Genomic DNA, 12,455 nt, shown 5'->3' with positions numbered 1-12,455 from the left:
TCTAATGCCTACCGCCTTCTGTATATATTTGCCATTACTAGCTTTCAGTTATCATACCATTAAAGAGTGAGTTCAGTATATATCTCTGAAATAACGTCTTGATATTTTTCAGTTCTTGTATCTTGTATAGTTTTGGAATGGGAATAAATGACAATTGATAATGTCTTCATATTTGCATCCTTAAAATAAGACTTCTAACTCATATGAAACACCTGAATAAGCACAGATTACAAAAAATGAATACTACTGAACACCAAGTTTATTATGCTTAGAGGCTTCAAAGATAACAGGTTCCATTATACATTGGATGCCTTACTTTCAGAAGGGTCGCAGAGGTTAACTTGAAAACTCAACCAAAATTTTACCTGTAAAAATTTTTACCTGTAAAAAAAAGAAGATGGCAAAAACAAAAACTTAAAACTAAATAAATTCAGAAAAGCAGCCTGTGTCAAAGCTTTCTAAGCTAGACATCCAAGAGTGCATTCAGGAAGTCTAAGAGGACAGCTGGAACTGGGACCTTGCAGAAGGATGAAGGATGTACACTAACTCAGTGAAATTCTCTCAGAATTTCGATCACTGCATAAATCCTCTGAGTAAATTTTTTGTCTTCTAATACAAATAATATTATGCTAGCTTCTCTAGGGATATGGAGAGTCATATAGAAGTGGGGACAAAAAGTTCTGAAGGAGACAATGAAAGCATCAAGCTTTTGACTGAAGATGCAGTGTAAGATTTATACTTCATAAATAATGCATTAGCGGCTGTTTGATTTCAGAATTACCCATTTTATTTGTTAGTGACTAAAGTTCTTGACTAAATCTGGTCTCAGTTACCTACATCTTTGCATCCTGAGTGCTTGTATTAGCTTTAATATTTATTCACTTCTTTCCCAAACATGCAGCAAAAAAGTTTTAGAATGAAAAAGTACAAATTAACAGGCATGAATATCACAGAAATTTCACCTTTCTTATTTATACAGTGAAATACAGAAACAAATCTTGTCCATGCTCACCGCTCTCCCTTATTCTAAAACTAAGCAGGCTATTTTGCTTGGAACATGTGCAAAAGAAAATTATATTGTGTTTATGCTAGTCTAATCTCAGCAAGCTATCAAATACTAAAGCATTAATGTACTGCACAACTTACAACATGAGGAAGTCAATAAAATCCTCCAAACCAAAGGCTGTGCAGTAGCTGGGCATGTCAGTGAGTAGCCTTGATGCTTTTGCAAACAGTCTGTTCTGCTGTTCTTTGGTCTCTCTTCCATAATCTAGGAGCTGAAACCATAAGTTACCACTTCTAGAAAGAAGAAACATTTTCTTTCTTGATTTTTTCTCCTAAGACTTCCATGTAGCTTCTTCAGCTTATCTCTTGACAAAGACTGCTGGTCCCTGCCAGCCTTATATTTAGCTTGCTAGACCCCTTGTGCATTACATTTAATCCCTAAGTATTTCAGTGCCTCACACTTCTTCAGAAAGAGTATGATTCAGTGAGCAGAGTAATCAAGAGGCCTAGTTTCTAATAATAGTGTTAATAATAATCTCACTAAAGCTTGTACTTCATGTTGCCTTCTCAAGTGAGAACATTTCCTGTTGATGCTTTTAAACAGTGTTCCTCTAAGTTAATGTTTATGTGTATGACCCATGCAGTAGCCTTCTTAGATGTTTTTAACAATAATTAAAAAATAAAGCTCAGCAACTTCACTATGCCTTGAACTTATGGATTCATTACTTGCAGTGCCACATGCAGAATTAAGGGCAAGTTGAACATAGAATTGCAGCAAACTTTTATTTCAGTATGTCTGTCTATTATACATAGCAGAAAGTATAGGAGAAAGGCAAGGGAAAGGACTTATTTCTCCATACTCAATCTAGGAAATCATGAGGAGGTTAGTGAATTACTGATAATAGTTCAAATTGATTGGAGAGATTACCTTCAGCAAAAAGAAACAGTCTTCTGAGAGTACCACTAGTGAGTGATCCCTTCCTGTGTCCAAAACTCAGATGAGTTTTAGAATAGTACTATTGCCTGCACCAGCCCGAAGAAACATCAAACTCAGCACTGGTGTCATTACTTCACAAAGCTCATTCATTTCATAATAAGCTTCAAAGTGTGCACCAGGCTCCCACTCTAAATGATACTATAGAGGAGTCTCTATTTTTCTGCTAACTGGAAGAGAAACCTAGATGCTTGATCTTGCAGGGATTTGTGCATGCTCTTGCAGTGTTTCTGTTTCTTAAATGCAAATTGCTGGTTTCAAGCATGGACTGCACTGTAGCCCAGTTGCAGAGAAATAAATACTGCAGCTCACTTTTAGCACGACTTGTCTCAACAATGGAAGTATTTAACAAAGAAATGTGAAAAACCTGATGTGGATTGTTCCTTTGGAAAAAAATGCTGAACAGCCATGCTTGGGCATGTTAATTAAATACTACATATATTGACAGGAACCAGATAAACATGCCAAACTTGCCAATGCTATAATCTTCTGCTTCCAAGAAAGCCACAACTTTACTGTTATTTTGACAAAGTTTTCTTCTCAAATGATTAAATGTCTACATTAAACATGCAACACATTCAGCAAAACACACTAAATTTTCTCCCTGGTTAAAATCTGTCTGCATTTAGTAACACTAAAAAGAGGATGCACAAAGCTGTTTCCATTAGCTCACTTCATGCACCATTTTTTTTAACAGCATGAGTGCTTCTTCAGATCCTCACAGTCACCAGGATTTTAGCAAAAAAAAAATCAGCCTCGGGCCATCTCCTGAAAGAATCAAGGTCAAGGTCCTGAGAGCCCAGACCTGGCCCACAGGGCCAAGCAAACAAATCTGAAAAGGTCTTCATGATAATGATGAAACACTTAACTATGTTCCTCTCTATGCCCTTAGAAGACCTTTTTCTTTGATAGAATTAATTTGAACGGCTTTCTCACTTAAGCAGGGCAGCATGTCATGACCTTCCTGGCCTGCATATCACTTCAGTTTGAACTTCCACATCAACCATACTCTGGATGTCTATGCAGATTGAATAGCTCTTGGAAGAGAGGATGCAAAAAGAAAAGCTGTGGTTGAGAATACTAAGGTTCATTCTTTTGTGTATGCCACAACTACTTTCTATTCGGTTAAAAATCGTAACAGGAATATTTAAAAAAAAAAAAGATTAATAGTAGGCCTGGGGAAAATGTTCTCTATCTACCTACAGTAAGATTAGATGGACACTGATTGGATAAATTATAGTTGTTTCAAAGAGTAGGATTTATTTTCTATATGTAGTGTAGAAATGCGTACCTTTATATTGCTTTCAAAAAAGACTAGCTATTTTAGCAAAAAGACAACTCTCTGCACAGACAGCTTTTTGTGAGATGGATCTTCCTTTTTGTCAAATATTACTAATCAAAGATAGCCAGTTGAAATGGAAACAATGAAGTACAAGTGGAAAATTCCTGGGACTGAATGCAGGATTCACCATAAGTGAGCATCTTGTATCTGCAGATCAAAGGTCATTATCAGTGTAGCTAGGATATTATTAAGATCCTTACATAGAGGAACATTTCATTTATTCTATGACTCTATGACCTACTCATGAAGGAAAGAATGATTTCATAAGTAAACTGCCAGATGAATAATCTGGGGATTGAGTTTTGTTTCTGACTGTTTCAGACATATATTCTGACTCTCATTTTCGTTTTTTTTCCTCATATCTTCAGCAAGATGCTTAACCTCTCCTACTTTAGTGCTCTCTCAACAGTTACATGACTACCCACAGATGCAGGCCGTAGCCAATTCTCACAAAGCTTGGCAGATCACTCTTATCTTCTCATTTTTAACAGAATTCAGTGGACAACCGCTTATTTGGAATTATGGATCACTAGCCACCTGCGGCATACAGTTTGTCAAACAAGGTAATTTGCAGCATCAGGAGAAGCGTGTCTGCTTCAAGGTATTATGAAGTCGTGTTCATCAATATCTGTAAGCATATCATATTCAATCTGAAAAATACTGTTAGAGATGTTTTATTATAGAAGACATAAGGAAATACCAAGTTGGGGAATTTGAGGAGATACAGAGAGGAGAGAATCTAAAACAAGCTCAACTTGCTTTGTATCAGCAGAAGTAGCAAGAATATGGCCACAGTGCTGGCTACTGACCAGGACAACAGCATGCAAGGCACAATAAGGAATAGTTCTGGAAAACTTCTTTAGCACATGAATTCTGATGATCTGCTTATGGTGAACTAAGCATTATTTCTCAGCCTTTTTTCTGTAACCTAACTTTCTCCTGTGACTGAAATCTAAGAGTAAAACATGCATGGATAGTAACCTTGAGTAAACATTAGGGAGTGAAAACTATTCAGGCAGATATATACTGGAACAGACACTGGGCATTGAGAAGAATTGAGAGTACACTAGACCTGTGTTCCTTTGAGCTGCATTAGAAAACACAGAACCAACAAATAAGTGACTTTCAAATAGAAGCACTGACAGAAAATGACTCTAAATGACTAATTAACAAAAAAAGTATGTATGACTTGTTCTGTGGACTCAGTGGTTTGGCAGGCTCTTCTCCAGTGCATCTAATCTTAACCAAGAATGAAAAATCTAATAATTTTACTCAATGACAGGAGATGCATTGCCATACTCGCTGTTCTCCATTGTGTTTGCATGTGTCTGTTGTAAACCATTTTGTCTGAGCATAACCATTGTCAGTGACAACAGGATGCGGAATGCTCTGAAAAAAAATGTTCTCATTTTTTCCTTGACAAAGCATCAGAAATGCTCATATTGTCTTTACAGATTGTTTCCTTTTCCTTACTTTTATCTCACCTCTGTGGCATTAGTGATCTTTGAAATTATTTGCCTCAGCAAGAGACAAAAGTAGTCACAAACTCTGACACAGATCCAGCTATCTCTAGCAGATGACAGTAGTCAATTTTTATGCTGGTTAACTTTTTCTCTGGAAGGACTGTTTGAGCTGCCTTTTTGGTAAGTTTTGGCTCTTCTTGTCTAAAGAGAAATGTCATGAGCCAGAGTTTCAAACAAAGAATTCATAAATACAAAAAAGATCGTGCTGAAGCACAGGCCCTTTTTCTTATCCTCCTGCAACGTTTTAACTTCTTATTTTTCTTTTTAATCATTCCTTGTTGAAAAAAACAAAACCAAAAACATGAAACCGGGCTTACACATTTCTCTGAGTTCTTTTTATCCTGATAAAAAGACATGTACTTAAACACTTTTTCTGTTGCTCTACAGTTCAGAGAGATGTTAGCTCTAGAAGGGACTGTTCCACAAAGCTATTGTGTACAAAGAAACAGTATTTGTTTCATGGAAATCAGGCAACTAATTCAGCCAGTTCTAAGCCACGTTTGAACAAGAAAGCTGGAAAAATAAATGATTCTTAGGGAGAAGAGTCCATAACAGAATATTGTTTTACTACAATCTTTAATAAGAAGAGTAGATAAGTACACATGGAATGGTGTAAGTAGAAGAAAAAAATGTACAGAAAGTACAAGTGAAAATCAAACTTCATCTGCCAGACTACATTATCACACGATCATCATTTTGAATCATATATGTTTAAAAACAGACATTGTTTGACCATCTCTCTAGCTTTGAAAAACTGGAATTTAAAGTGTATGTGTTTGTCTTTTTTTTTTAATAGCTGTTCGCTGTCTCTGTTTATGCTGAGGCTCTGCTATCTGCTGACTTTTATTCAATTTTGTTAAACAACAATTCAATTTATATTGATAACCAGATATAAAAAATAAGCAGCGGTTCTCTTGATATATGACTGTTAAATACATTTTTAAATATGAACTTTATTTTCCTCAAATTTTATTTTAATATTGAACAACCATTTTGTTTTTTCAAGTATTTATCAACGCCAGTGACCCACCAAATGTCAAATGCAAGAGTGACCAATCTGTATTTTTCATCCTTTATTAGAAAAATCTACTTTTAATGAAATGCTCTCCAAAGTCAATACTTGTTAAATATGACTTTGATATTTCAAAAGACACATGTAAATAAACGGCAAATTTCATATAAACATTCCTAAGACATGCACGTAGCATGCAGAACTAGGCATTTTAAACAGCAGACTAATCATTGCTGTTCTCCAATCAAAAAACCAAAAGACATTCTTGACATTCTTAGTGAAAACTGGTTTATTTGTAGTGCACCTCGTTGATTGAAATGTTTCAGCATATGACATCCAAGCAATTGCTCTGCAAAAGGTTTATGAAATTATCATCCTCTGTCCAAAGTCAAAGAAACCCAACACCACTTCAGTGTTCACTTAGGATTTCAGACTGCTTTCTGAGCAAGCATATTAAAGCGAATGCAGATCCTCCCTTCAAGCTGATATTACAGACAGCAGATATCCAGTGTGCAAAATATTTGCCAACAGGGCTGCAGTTCATAACTTAAATCACCACTGACTGCAGAAGTGTTCATTGCATTGTACAGAATCAGCAGGATTGATTGCTACCAGTTCACCAGAAACGTGACTGATGTTCTATTAGAAAGCAGTCATGTGTTTGAGCACACAGTCTGGGGGCCCAGAGCTCCCACAAGAGATCATAAAAGGGGTCATAAGAAATAATTAATGTACAGCTAACTGCACAGCACAAATTGTTTTAAAACAACTACCGAGAAACTGCTTTAAACTGCACAGTGCTACTTGCATCTGCATGTACATCATTTGTTTCTGACATACTAAGGGGCACTGTATCCTTCCATAGGTGAAATGGTTGAAAAGAGGCCACCTCCTCACTGCCCCCAGCCCTAATGAGCTGACTAACCGTTCTGGAGACGGACAGCAGCTCCTCACGCAAACAAACAGGTGGAGACAACTCAACAACTTCCTGCGCTCCCAGACACCAATTCCTCACACCGTCTCCTGAAAACTTACCCTTGTCTACTCCCAGGGAACTGCAATCAGAGCTCAAAGGGCATTAACGGTACCTGCAGGACACCTCTTAGTTCACCCCTGAAGATCTGAACCCCACAAGTGGGATCTGCCAGCTTCCCTGCACGGGCAGCCTGGGGCACTGACCTGTGCTCAGGACGGGGCGCAACGAGCCCCACAGCCGGGGCTGCCCACCTTGCCGAGCAGGGTCACAGCATACCCGGGGACCCTCGTCCACCGGGCCCCGCACTCGCCACGCCCGCCGAACCAGTGAGCCACCGCCGCTGCTGCTGAGCGCTATGCCCGGCTGCGAGCCCAGCCCGGCGGCGCCACAGTTCCTTCTCAGGTCTCCTCCCGCCCTGTCCCGTCGCCGCCCGCCCCCCGGCCGCACCTCAGCCTCCGTCTCCTCGCCCTCGGCCCGGGCACCGACCTGCACGGGCGCTTCGTGCCTCATCGCCGGGCGCGGCCGCCACTCGCCCCGCTGCCGCTCACCGCCTGCTGCCCACCCGGACTCTGCCGGCAAACCCGCCTCGAGATCAGCACCGGAGCTGTCCGCGCTCCGCCCACGGCACCGCCCCTCCCTCCCGTGCGCCCCAGGGACATGTAGTCCCCGCCGCGCGCTGCCCCTCTCCCCGGTGGCGGCTGAGGACTACAGCTCCCGGCATGCTCCGCGCCCGGCGTCCTGCCGCGGAGGTCGAGGGGTGGGGGGGGTGGCGGTGCAGCCCGCGCGGTTCTTTGCGAATTAGTAGCGGTGGGGGAGAGCCCTCGGGCTGGGCGAGCGCCGGGAGGCGCGGGGGGCGCGCGGAGGCGGGGAGTCGGGCCCAGAGGAGAGAGCGAAGGGCGCCAGGGCGGGAGGCGGCGGCGGCGGCGGCCTGCAGGGGTCGCCCCACTTCCGTGCAGCAGTAGTGGGCTCCCGCGTCGCCGCCCCGGCCCCTCCGGCTGCCGGGGCCTCGCTGCCCGCCCGGCCCCGTCACGGTGCGCCGGCAGCGCGGAGTCCGGACCCACTGTTCACCCCGTGGCGCCGCGCCGTGGCCCCCTCGCCCGCAGTGTTCGGGCACTGCTTTCTCGGCAGCGCGGTGCTGTGTGTACAGTAGCCCCGGGATTTCCTCCCCTTAGCTCTCAGTCACACTCTCCGTGTCCCTTCTCTTTCTTTGCTTTGCTCCTTGCAGGGCTTTGGAAAATGGTGGTGCTGCTGCACGGGAGTAGCAGCCCAGCTCTGAAATGGCGGCCAAGTGTTGGGTGGTAGCACGTGCTACTGGCAGCAGTATTGGGGCTGTCAGATAGAAGTACCATGCCTTCAGATATAAAGCAGCCATCAGATATAAAGCAGCCCGCTTTCCACATGTGTTCCCAGGCTTTGTTTTCCAAGAAGTCGCTTTAAATGTATTTGTCAGCAGTTTTCCCATAACTCTTTTCTACTGAGTCCTTAGTTATGGTGGGCCCAGATTATACACGTTCCAAGCAGGTGGGAAGATGTATAATTGGTTTTGGAACCAGATTTAAGATTTGACGTCTTCTTCCTTACTAAAGCGCTGAAGATAAAGCATTGCTGTGTTCAGCAAAAATGAGCAGCTCTAGGGATGTTTGCCAGAGCTTGCACATGACCAGGGAGAGCAGAAGGAAAGTGGTTTGTGGAAATGAGCCTGTCCTCTGGATTACCCCTTTCTTGTGTACATGGTGCACGTTGCATAAAGCACAACACCTATAGGAGCTATGACCTAGGCAAACTGTATGAAGGAGACATTTAAGCATCTACCAGAAGTAATTTCAAAATTGCTGTTTTTTACTGTCACTGAAAGGTATTTAAAACTGTATAACATGAAAACAGGATTTTTTATTCCAAAACATGATGTGTGCCATCATGCGTGCTTTCAGCTTTTTCTTCTTTCCCAAACAAAACTATCTTTGACATTACTCTTTCTGACGCTACCATCATGCAGACATCATGAATTTGCTCAATACTTACATTTAAAATCTTTTCTCCTTATGTGCATTAATGGTTGAATTTTTATGCCTGAGATTTATTGTCTTTATCAGTTTTAGTTGAATATGTACCAAGAAATAATTGAGTAATATTTCTCTCTGAAAACAGAGCACATTATATTTATTAACGTATTGCAATTAGGGAAAAGGAGAAACGTTCCCCGAAATGTGTTGGTGTAGAGTTTTGTTTTTTTAAAATACAATAGGCAGTCTTGAATATAATGAACTATGGCTTTACATAAAACAGTTCTCATTTTGGAATGGTATTTTAAGTCTTAGCTGAATAGATTTTTGAAGCTATAGATTCATTAATCAGTGAAGCTTCACACTATAGAATTTCGAAAACATACTCCAAATTTATTATTCTGCTAAACTTTGTATGTAGAAAGATACTGCGGATACTGTATTAGAAATCATAAGACTTAAATATTTATTATATTGGCATTTATCTTAGCATTGAAGTCCCCAAGGAATCTCACATCTATAATTTCCATACAGGGAAGTACTGATAAAACATTAAACCAAATTCTTTTTCTGATTGTTGTATGTCTTTCTTTAAACTATTAAGTTACTATTATTTAATGAAAATTAATAACGTTAAGGCAAACAGCATCTCTGCATAAACAATACTCTTCTAACTCCTTGTTTAATTTTTAAAAGGCAAAAAAATATAAGTAATGCTGAAATATTCCTTCAGGTGTTTGCAGAGATGTTACTGTCCCCTCCTCCCTCTCCCCCCCCCCCCCCGATCAGGTTTTATCATTTATGTTCTAGCAGTACCTGTGCACTTTTCATTTTGTCTTCTTTTTTCAGAGACTTTTGAAGATGGCAAAGATGGGAAAGAAATGGACCAGAATTATATAATTTTATGCGAGACACAACTCACATTGCTCCTCTATCCCAGTCCAATTATATGCTCTGGCAGTACTTCACAAAGCACTGTTTTCATGGGGCTAGAGTTTCTGCTGATTACTAAGCACAGAATTGTCGAATATCCCCAGTTGGAAGGGACCCACAAGGACCACTGTGTCCAACTCCAGGCTCCACACAGCTCCACCCAAAACCCAAACCCCACATCTGAGAGCGCTGTCCAAACACTCCTTGAACTCCAGAATTTCAGGGCTGTGACCATTGCCCTGTGCAGCCTTCCCCAGAGTCCGACTACCCTCTGGTGCAGACCCTGTCCCTAACCCCAGCTGCCCCTCCCCTGACGCAGCTCCATGCCGTTCCCTCGGGCCCTGTTGCTGTCACAGAGAGCAGAGCTCAGCGCTGCTCTCTGCTCCCTGTGAGGAGCTGCAGCTGCCATGAGGCCTCCCCTCAGCTCCTCTGCTCTGGGCTGAACAAACCCAGGGGCCTTGGCCGCTCCTCACACACCTCGTCCTCCAGACCCTTCACCAGCTTTGTAGCTCTCCTTTGGACAGACACTCTCTAATAGTTTTATATTCTCCTTATACTGTGGCACCCAAACCACACCCGGTGCTGGAGGTGAGGCCACACAGCACAGAGCAGAAGGGACAGCCCCTCTCCTCGCCCACTGGCAGTGCAGGGCCTGGGGCACCCCAGGGTACGCTTGGCCCTTTGGGCTGCCAGGGCACACTGCTGCCTCATGTTCAATTTGCCATCAGCCAGCTCCCCCAAATCCCTTTCTATCAGGCTCTCATTCCCAAGTACATACAAGTATCTAGAATTGCTCTGTCACCATTGTAGAATTCAACACTTGCTCTTGTTCAGTTACAGCATGTGAATTAAGTTTGGGACACAGTGTGCTTAAAGCTGTGTTTTGTATGTAATTACTATAAATTAGCAGTTCTCACAAAGTGCTAATATATGACAGGCTCATTTTAGTTAAATGTCTAATTATTTTAACCTGGCATAGTACTAATCTAAGAAAATACTACAGTCACAACCATGAACATCAATCAGTTAAAGTTTTCAATTATTACTTTTATTATGCTACCTCTTTTTCGTTTGCTAACACAAGCGTGAATTTTTTTTTTTCATACCAAATACTATGTTGCAAAATATACAGAAAAATCTGTTATTTAGTAATTTGGAATGCAGAAAATAGGAGAAAAACTCATATTCTTTTAGTGATGGCAAACAGTTGTACAAGTAACATAAGTCACTGCCAAAGCTAACCCAGAATTAGCCTGCTTTCTATGAGACAGCTAATAAAATATCTATGCTGTATTTATGTGAAAGAGTGTGACTTTAATAAATGTTTTTGTAGCACAAATTTTATTTTGCCTAAACCATTAATTTTATAGTACATAGAAAATAATCAGTAAATTTCAGGACTGCATAGTAAATACCAGACATCTTGTATTAGCAGTGGCATCAGGAAACATCTGGTTTGTATCCAACTGAGTGGTTCTGGATGAGTGAATTTTAGAATGACAGACATGTTGTTAACAAAGCTGTTTCAATTTCTTGCTAGAGGTGTATGTAACTAGAAGATAATATAAATGCAATTAAACTTTTACATCCCAAGTTCATTGCATGTATTGGGAATAATATCTTCTGTGATTTGAAACTTGAAGTGTAGACTATACCTTAAAATTAACGAGTATGATTCAAACATAGAAGAAATCTGTGCTAAACAAGAGAGAAAGGCTAGGAGAGTTCATTAGTGATTGTTGTTCCTTTCTGATAATTTTTAGATCAAAAACCAAATTCTTTAATTTGTAATTAAACTGAACATATATTCTTGTTAGGTGTTAGATACAAGATGTTGGCCTTTTTCAAATATCTACAGATGCTGACCATGTTTTTTTCTATTCTTTTCCTTGATGTCAAATAGCTTTCTTTTCTCATCTGACCTTTTATAATACAGTATTTCTACTCCTGCATGCAGTTTGACTTATCCTGGGACTGGAATTTGGATGCAGAGAAAAGAAATATGAAAAGAGAGACATGGGTCTTTCACGAAGCAATAAATGTCATTCACCCTGACTCTGTCTGTCAGATTTGCAAATTTGGCTTACACTCGCAAAATGTAAATGTTAAGGCATGCCTTCCTTAGAATTTTCTTTTTTTTTCTTTTTTTTCTTTCTTTCTTTTTTTTTTATTTTTTATTTTTAAGTATGGGATCTTCATATATATTTGACTAGGTAAACAAGGAAATGGTAGCTAAAAATCTCAGGAATGTTCTTTTGAATTACAGTTTTTGACACTATTTTATCAAGGAGGCAAGCATAAATTAACAAAATAAGTTTCTGAAATGAAAATAGAAATTCTGATGAGAGCAGGAGTGGCACTGAAACAACAAAATCTGCCTAAAGTATAGCTCTCAAATTGAAAATCTCTGTAGGGACATCTATTCAGAATAGAAGGCAGATAAACTAAACAGAATCTTGTCAGGCAGTAGAGGATGGAGGTTGTTATATTTGCAGCAGGTGAAGAAGTTTCACCACTGCATTGATGCTTTGTTTGGTGACCTTGCCAGATTCAGGAAGTCTCTATGATCCCAATAGACAAGACTCACGTGAGGCCACATGACATTACACTGCTGATGCATGAACTACACTGCCACAGTGGGGAATGAAAAAGCAGTGGCTAAAAGAA

The 12,455-nt window shown here is 40.6% G+C and overlaps 1 protein-coding gene across 2 annotated transcripts in view; it reads right to left on the bottom strand.

The window, feature by feature from the left end:
• RAB3C (RAB3C, member RAS oncogene family) overlaps nucleotides 1–7,426 on the bottom strand; it is a 144,593-nt gene extending 137,167 nt beyond the window's left edge. The window contains exon 1 of one of the 2 annotated variants that reach the window (XM_015277588.4): nucleotides 7,300–7,426. In XM_015277588.4, the coding sequence (XP_015133074.1) occupies nucleotides 7,300–7,362 (63 nt within the window). In that variant the 5' untranslated portion in view covers nucleotides 7,363–7,426. The remainder of the gene's footprint in view (nucleotides 1–7,299) is intronic. The other variant, XM_003642948.6, reaches the window with a different exon arrangement.
• Between the last annotated feature and the right edge of the window lie 5,029 nt (nucleotides 7,427–12,455).

Source organism: Gallus gallus, chromosome Z (genome assembly GCF_016699485.2).
Source record: "Gallus gallus isolate bGalGal1 chromosome Z, bGalGal1.mat.broiler.GRCg7b, whole genome shotgun sequence".
NCBI classification, from domain to species: Eukaryota; Metazoa; Chordata; class Aves; order Galliformes; family Phasianidae; genus Gallus; species Gallus gallus.
The sequence above is the reverse complement of the archived record's forward strand: the minus strand, read 5'-3'. Positions and strand labels throughout refer to the sequence as shown.